Below are 9015 nucleotides of genomic sequence, written 5' to 3' on the forward strand. Positions count from 1 at the left end.
AGGTTTTACAGCTATTTCCTAATAGCAGAGGAATAGTCCACTCTATTCCACAAATATCCTCAGTACCAATGCAAGTTTGTGGCAGAGCAGGGAAAAAGATACTGTGACTGAAACAGACTCTTCTGATTTTTCTCACCCCAAGCACCTACTCCTTCTTCATTCAAAACCAGGAGCTTCTTTCTCTATCTTCCTGAGACTACAGAGAGATACAGATGGCTTTCAGGTCCCTGGATCTGCCCAGGCCTGCACTTACCACAAAAGCCAGTCCCAGCTGATGCTACAGCATGCTCAGGGCAGGTAGAATTTAAAGAAGATTTAGCTGCTAAATCTCTGCTTAACATCTGCAGGCTGCAGGGTTTCAGATGCATGGCCCAGTTTGGTTGAATGTTCACAGGAATGGCAGAAGTCACTCACCTGCTTTAACAGGGCATGCTTCCAAGTCCTCAAACCAAATCATGAAAATTCCATGGTTTAAAAAAATAAATAAATAAAAGAACAGAAGAGAAAAAGAGGAGAGCCTGGATGTTTATCCCACAGGCAAAACAATCATAAAAAAGCCTAGGATAAATTTATCCTAGCCTCCTTTCTGAAGATAGCTGAACTGCTTCAGCTTAAACTTTCTCTTAAAAAAAAACCCCAACAGCCTAAAGCAGGCACCCAGCATGGAAAATTTCAGCCTAAACAGTTAATAATTGGTGAAGTATAAGCAGCTGGAGACAGTCCTGTATACAATGTAAGTATTGTTATAACACTCCCCTACATACAGAGCTGTGGCCTTGAGTGCCTTTCCCCAGCGCACCCGCTGCCACTGCCCCTACTCCAGACTCATGTTGCTGGCCACACATGCCAATGCAACACCAGTTTCTCACCAATTTCTCAATTTCTGCTTTATTCAGGGAAACACAGCATAATAAACCCAATATAGGGGAGTTACTTACCCAAAACCTCGAATCCAAGCTACAGCTGGCCTATATGTATGTGCAGTCAGTCCCTTATACTTAGTGCTCCCAGTTGTCCTTATCTACTGTGGGTGTACCATATACTTTTTAACTGGTTAATTACTCTATCAGTGAACCGAGCACACAGTCTCCAGTCATTAGCGAGAGCATCATGTGTTCACATCGTGTTATGTGTCTTGGAAAGCTACATCTGGATATGGTACGTATTCCCTTTATAATGCCAGGGGTGTCTTGCGCAACCCCCCCTTACTCTTTTGATGGACTGTAGACAGCTTGCTCATTAGTCTAGTACCTAATTGCTTATCAGTCACACTCTCAAGCTCCTCATTACTTCACTTACACAGCTACAATAATTAGATTTCACATTTCTTTAGACTCTCATGGCATTGTTTTAGCTGATTGAGGAGGTGCTCACATAATACACATATTATAAATTATCTTCTATAATTATCATATTCATTATAATATATATCACACATATATATACATGCATAATAATGCTGCTGAGGCAAACTCAAGCCTCTCCAGTTATAAGTGTTCAAGACTATTCCCTGGCTGTGCCTTTGATGTTCCAGGAGCATCTCTGAGCGCTTATTTGTCAGTTTTAACTTCTGTGAGGCTTCACCCATCAGTGACCCTCCACTTACAAACCATGCCTGGCTACATCATTTTCTACCTCTCACCCCACTACGGCATACCTCTACCACAAAACAAAGCTTTCAGATCTGCTCACTGCAGAGATGCAAATTCTTTTAGGCAGAAACATGAATTTGGTGTTTAGTACAGCAGCAAACAAGAAAGTCACCTGAGCCACCAGCTCTTTGTAATTTTGGATAATGCAGATTTTATGCTCTTTTTTGTCTAATTTGATGAATTTCTTCAGCAATTCTTTTCTAAGCCTCAAGCTCTTCTGTGAGGTCATTCCACACATTTATTGCTGTACTTAAAAAGTGACAACAATTCATTTAACTTTTCAGAAGAGGATTCTGTGTACATTTGGGCTAAATGATTTTTCTCCTGGAGATCCCATGTGAAGTATGTGCTGGTTTCTGTATTTCCATTCAGTTCCAGATGTAAAACCTACTGACACTGGGTGGCTTGCAAAACCGGGCACTTCCTTTTAAAGTGAATGAAATAACTGATTCTGACAGACAATTAAACTTACAAAGGCAGAAGTAATTTCCATCAAATTAGAAAAGGGCCATATTGTCATAAGCTACATCTTTATAGGTAAACTAAACAGAGCTGAGGGTGGTGTGTTTTATTCACTGTTATAGGTGTAGCCATAGAGACTGCATGTGGTTTCCAGATCACCTTATCACTTTGTTGTGTCACACATATACAGATGCAGGTGGAACGGGTGACATTTGGGGACTCACTAGCTATATTCTAAAGATGGGCAAACACCCAGCATGGGATTATTGGGAGGATGTGTCCCTTAGTCATGGAAAATAATTCAGCTTTCCTTGGCTCTTCCCTGGGCTGCCACCRGGTCCAGCTCCAGGTCATGGCACCCAGCTCCTGCCCTGCATCGTGCTTTCTCAGTTAGGCCTAATCAGTGAATTGTAAACTGAAAATGAGCAAATACCATATATGAAAGATGAACAATGAGTATGGGAATGTTTTGTAGCTCTGGAGATCAAAGTCCTGTGGAGGTCAAAAAATGGCAGATTCAGACAAAAATCTTGATGGGAAAATTCTTCCCTTGACCTCATAAAGCAGTCTGATCTGATGCAGAGCAACACCCCAAACTGATGAAATGCAGCCAAATGTAGTTATAGAAAACCTTAAAGCAAAGGTCCTGGGTAAAATATTCAAGAGTACCTAAATGATTTAGGAACCAAATTTCCAATAGTCCCCAAGCTTCTGAAAAGTTTGCTTCTTGTCTACTCTGTATGAATACTTAAGATCTTTCCAAATTTCTTCAGCCAAAACATCACCCTCTTTACTGTTGTGTGCCATTTGCCTGCTTTGCTCTGCCCCAGAGCTTGCTGCATCTCAGGCAGTAACATGTAGGTAGTTTGAAACTAAAAATGGCCCACAGAAAACCATTAAAGCCGTCCCCTTGAAGATGGAGAGGTTTAACTGTGAGCCCCACCTGCAGTTGGGAAAGGGAGATGATCCCAAAGGCAGGATGAGGGAGAGTGGTCCGATGGATCTCACTGCCACTTTGCTGTCTTCGGTCCCAGGGGACTCCTCGCCATGCAGAAATAAAATCTTGGGCTCAGCCAATGCAGGTTGCTTGCATACAAAAGTCCCAAAGTTAAGCTTTTTAACTCAGAAGCTGGTCTGACCTCTATTGAAATCAGAGGGACCGACTTCCGGAGCCGTCATCTCAATTGCACACATTTCCCGTATGTGGGAAGCGCAAAGCAGGTGGCGGTGGCAGGAAAGCAGGGCAGCGATCCTGCTGCTGGGCCTCAGCCCTCAAGCCCCAAAAGCTGCAAGCTGCTCCTCATGAGCAGCAAGCGGGGGACAGGACCTGCTCAAAACGGGGAGCTTGACCACCTGCTTCAGCGAGGGCAGCTTTCGAGGCAGATATGGCAGCCCCGAGGCATGGGGACAGGTGCCAGCCTCCTCTAGTGTAAATAGCAGAAAGGGAGCATGGCAGCAAAGATGATGAGGAGCTAGTTGTGCGGCTTTGCAGCCCTGGGAAGATGCAGGAGGGGATCAGCAAGCCAAGCAAGCGAGCACACTTCTGCTTTTCCCAAGGGGAAGCAGTGGCTCCTGCCAGCACAAGTCTGGAAGGTCCAGATGGAGGCCTGCACAGAGCGGGATTAAGGTAAATATGATCCAGACCCAACCAACAAATTCAAGTGCCAATGGCTCCCCAAAAGCCTTGGCATTGCAACCCCCATCTCTCCTTGCCAACACTCCGTTTTCCATGTCAGCTTCAAAAATTATGGCTCGCTTGTCTCCCTTGGCGTGGACTAGCCGAGCAGCAGCTCTAACCTACCTCTGCATGCTGCAAACTGCATTTCCCAGCGCATTTTCAGGTCTACTACAAGGAGAGCTGAAAGGGCTGTATTCAGGGCTCGAAGCGCCGAGGTGTGACACGGGTGGAGAGGCGCAGTCAGAGGCTGGTCCCACCAGCCCTGAGAGCACCGTGGCTCCCCAGCGCCCATTCTAGTGTCACGGGCAAGCGCTGAGCTCCCTGCTCAGCCCCTCAACATGGCCGGCTCAGCGGCCACGGTCGCCTGCCTATTCGCCGGCAGTAAATAGAGCACATTGCCTGGCAGGCAGCCAAGCACAGCAGCCGCCTGCGTCCAGGCGCTCCCTCTGCTCTCACAGTGTCCTGAGCAGAAGTGACACAAGGCACGCTCTCACTCATAGTCTGCAGCCACTCAAGAGGCTGGGAGGAGAAAAGACTTAGTCCTGCACAGCTGGGGGCTCCGACTTTGCAAGCTGAGGCATGACTGAGATGGAGGACAGGGAACGAGAGGGGAGATGGAGAGATGAGGGGGAGGAAGGGACTCTGCTCCAGCTTAACGCATGAGGCTGAGTCCCTGCCTCTCTGTTGCAGTTTGTACCCATGCCACCCCTCGCCATAATCATCTTGGAAACAACCAAGAGAAGTCCCGGGCCCAAACTAGCCAACATCATGCAAAGGCCCCCCAGGCCTGGGCCACGTAACCAGCTCAAGGATCAGAAGCTGTAGCRCGGTGCCCAAGCTAATTAACCCTACTGTGACGTGGGGCTAATTAGCTCRAGCATAGCATCATGCTAATGCCACTTTTCTGTTTCCAGGATCCAAACGAGGATCATTCTGCAGTGCCTCCCCCTGCCACGTGGGTGTTATCAGCTAGCTCAGGGATACCCCAGTGCAGCATGGCATCCACGGATTGGATAAAACCCAAAAGTGCAGGCTTGAGGGGCAAGAAATTACTCAAGCAGGACAGGATTCAGCGAATCCTGACAGCAGGGAAGCAGAGAAATAGGAGGGATATTTTTATTGCCCCAGTAACAGTACACTGGCATGTATATAACTACCCTTATATAAGAGTATGATCCTGCTAGGAAGGACTTAAGAAATGGGAGGAGGGAGATAAACCCTAAGGAATGACATGGCCTTGTTTGTTTAGTGCAGTACCAGGTGACATTCTCTAACCGGGGCAGTGGAAAGACACCCAGGAGGGGACCTTGTACACCAAATAGTTTGGGAGCTGCCTCTCAAAGAAATCAGTGGAGCCCATCGCAACAGACACACATAAGTGATCGCAGGGGAATGCACATCTCTGTGATAGCTTCAGACCCTCAAGGAGGAGAGCATGAATGAGGCCCAGGAGGAAAAAGGAGCCGCCAGATGTACCAGCCTGGAGACCTTCAAACTGGTACAAAAGACATCTCAAACTGGTACCAAAATCACCCCAGCTAGGTGAATATGGGAATAGCCACAGAGTGGTAAGAACAATTCTCGTGAGCAGAGAAGCCACGTGGCTCCCCTGTTAACTACTCTGTCCCATCCTAGCTGATCTGAGCAGACCTTGAGCTCTTGAGACGGTGGGCATTTCTTCTGAAGAGTCGCATCAGAGCCTGCTGTGAATAATCATTCTGTTACCCACACCCCCTAAAACCAATGTCACCAAGGCAAAACAGCCAAAAAGGACCTATGTAATAAATCTTGTTCCTTCTGAAGGACACCTCTGATCTAGTAACAATCTTGATCATGGGCAACAACAGGATCTACACTGTTGTGTCTGTCATATTTGCAGTCTGCAATGCATTTGTCTTTACAAACAACTTTGTGAGGTGAGGAAGTGCTTTGTGGACATGAGGAGCTGAGTCTGACCAAGGCTGAAGTTCACATCAAAGCTAAAACATAAGTGTCTAACTCCCACTGGATTCAATGGCAGCTGAGCACCTAAATACCCCAGACCTCTGTGGATCTGGGCCTCATTAGCTTGCTCTGGACCACAGAGCTGAAAACTGAACCTGGGCACCTGCCTGGTGTTTTATCTGCTGAAAAACCTCACCTATCTCTTCCTGGGCACAAAAGGTGTAAAGAGAGCTAGAAAAGGGGGGACAGAGGAGGGGGCAGACAAAAGAAATGCCAGCAGGTGCTTGATTTCTTTACACCAAGACATAAGGCTATGCGAGACTACAGGCTGAGCTGTGGGATGGGAGGGAGAAACTCCCAGCAAGCCGCCTTGCAGACTTTTCCGGTCTTCCATCACCTAGGGCAGGCAAGACAGACTCGGAGCACCCCAAAAGGACCCCAGAGGACCCCCAGGTGCAGGCCATGTGGGGGGACCTTTAGGAATGTGCTGCTCCGGGGATACCTCCAGGCGCATGCACGAGGCCCACGCTGTGTTGGGAATGTGAAGAACTGGTCTTTTGTTTCACTCTTCTTTGTTTTAAACTCTTGAATCAAAGACCCCAGCTGCTACTCCAGAGAGGCTAGAAATTAATCCAATTAAAAAATAAATTCCCTGTAGAATCAAAACTGCTTGCTGGGTGGGGGGTACGTGCAAGTGATTTCTTTATTCTATGCCACAAACTCTTTTTTATAACCCATATTTCACAGAAGGGAGATACAGGGAGGGAAGCATATGAAGCAAATATAAGAAACAAATAATCGGGATGATTTATAACCCTGGTACCAAACTGCAACTGAAAGGAAGGATTGCAGCCTCCAGCTTCTATAGACTTACATGGCCAGAGACAGATGCACAATGCTGCATGCTACCCTCAAACACAAACAGTCATAGAACAACAAAACCCTTTGCCGCTTCGTTCCAGTCTTTTGTTTTCTGGGGTTTTGGTCAGCCCAGGCTTGTGGAGCTTGACAGGTTAACCCACACTTCCTTGGTTGCAACAGAAATGATTAAACAGGGGCGATTGTTTAGGCCGGGAAGCAGAAAGAATTTCTTTGTTTTTGTAAATCACTCAAAGGCAGCAGAGCCCACCATGAGGCTGAAGAGGCATGGACTAAGAGTGAAGCTGGGAGGGCTTCATGCCAGGGAGGGCATTTGTGCCACCCCTCTTCAGGCTCAGGGACAAGGGGTGGGGGGAAGCATTGCATCCCAGCTTCGTGGCTGGAGAAAGTTCTGCTGGACCTTCTGGGTCTACATGTGAGCGGTACCAGCAGGAGACCACACCTACATAGTCTAGTTTCCCCTTCTACTCTGCTAGGCTCAGGAAAGCCTCAGCAAAACCCCACCATCTTAGGGCTTGTGCTACAAAGGGATCCCACCCCATCATCCCAAGGGCAGGCAGTCATCGTGCAGCAGGATTTGGGAGGAATCAGGGCCAAGGAGAGAGGGGGGACTTTCCATACCCAGGGCTTGGTGTCCCTAATCTCTTCTGGGAAAGGGGAAGCACCTGTAACACAGCCACCTCTCCTTAAAGTGCAGTTTGCTTTCATGGCCTCGTGCATTAAGTTGCACACCAAGGTATATATCTTACCTTTGCTCCCAGTCCCAAAATTTAATGCTCTGGAAGCCTCCTGGTTTATCTTCATTGACAGAGATCACTAGAGAGAGTCCCAGGCACCTGCTAAGAGGAAGAAGGTCTTAACCCATCATACCAGGGATGCGGAGACCCTGTCATGGGACACATGCAAGCATGTATTGCTGTAGAAAGAGGCTGATGACAAAGGGGGTCAGAGCCCCTAAGAGCTTGTGTTCAACCATAGAAGGGAAGGGAAGGGGAGTGGGAGATCCTCTTTTTTTTGCCATTCTTCTAAGGCCATAGTTATTTGGGAAGAAGGGAAGGGCATCCACAAATAAACTTTGTTTCTAAGGGCTGGATCAGAATCGGGGGAACAGCACAACTGGTGAACAGGTGCTTTTGAAAAATAAAATTAAAGTTAAAAAAGGGAACCTGAAGCAAGTTCCTGATCATCACTCTGACCTGGCATCAGGTCAATGGTCTAAGACCATTTTCACTCCTTGGAAGCAATGTATTACACTGGGATGGTCAGGGATGGGGGGGGGAGGGGTCTTTTTCTTTTTTTTTTTTCCCCTTTGCCTGACACCCACCTCTCAGAGCAACTTTGATTCCTTGTCAAAGTGGTAGAGGAAGGAACTTGTCAGCAGAGATCAGACCTCTGAACACTGAGAAATGCCTCCTTCTTAGCAGGCTCTGAGTCTCCGCAACAACGCTAAGTGCAAGAAAGCTGGTAAATTATTAAAACAACCTTGCAGCAGCTCCAGAGAAACCACCAGTGCCTCAGATTCAAAGGGAAGGCTGTGGTGCGAGAATCCCCATTAGTAACAATACGCACAGTTTGCAGGAACATATGTCCCCACATGGAGCAATCAGCCAATGTGGGCTGTTTAGCCATAATATTTCAAAGAAGTGCTTTTAACGCAGCTGATCCGTATGTTTATATTTGAGCTGCAAAACAGAATTCTTCACCAGCCTTTCAGAACATTTCTCTGATGGACTCGATCCAAACTATTGGGGAGAAGGCTTTGCTCCAGCAGAGCGGCTGATATATGTATTTTTTTAACTCGAAGTCACGGCTGGTGGGAAAAGAATAACCAGGACAGGCAGAAAGTGCATTTGCCCTCTAAAAAGACAAGAAGAGCTAGACCCCACTGGGGACGTCTCAAGAAAGCGATCTCTTAGTGCATCAGACAGTGTTGGGGCAGATAGCGAAGGGGTAATTTCCAAGCCTCTCCTGATACGGATACTTGAAGATACATTGAAAATACACCTCTTCCCATCCTCTTCTGAGAAGTGCGTGGGAGGCGAACGCGGGTCCTGTTTTAATGATTGATTTATTGATGTTTTAATTAAGAATAAGAGCTCCTCTTGGAATAGCACTCCCTGCATTTGCAGGGGATATGGGGGGGGGGGGGAGGAACACGGGTGAAAGGTCTAGTCTCCTTGCCTGCTCGATCTAATCCTAATTAAAAATAAATTACATGCTGCACGGAACTTGAAATGGCAAAGATAATCCTGTTACGCTCCCGCGGCCCCGTTCCCAGGCGCGCCCCCGGCCCCGCCGCACAGCGGCCCAGAGCCCTCGGCGCAAGGGGCAGGGGCTCCGCGGAGCCCTTGCGCGCGGTGACGAGGCGGGGGGGCTCCGCGCCGGCGGAGCGCGCCCCCG

General features: G+C 47.7%; 1 protein-coding gene across 1 annotated transcript in view; it reads left to right on the forward strand.

Annotated features, from left to right (window-relative positions):
• Positions 1-5625: 5625 nt before the first annotated feature.
• PCDH8 (protocadherin 8) overlaps positions 5626-9015 on the forward strand; it is a 9353-nt gene continuing 5963 nt past the window's right edge. Inside the window, exon 1 of the mRNA XM_026058966.1 lies at positions 5626-5708. Within this exon, the coding sequence (XP_025914751.1) occupies positions 5626-5708 (83 nt within the window). The remainder of the gene's footprint in view (positions 5709-9015) is intronic.

This window comes from Apteryx rowi, unplaced genomic scaffold, assembly GCF_003343035.1.
Source record: "Apteryx rowi isolate R43461 unplaced genomic scaffold, aptRow1 scaffold_150, whole genome shotgun sequence".
NCBI lineage: Eukaryota > Metazoa > Chordata > Aves > Apterygiformes > Apterygidae > Apteryx > Apteryx rowi.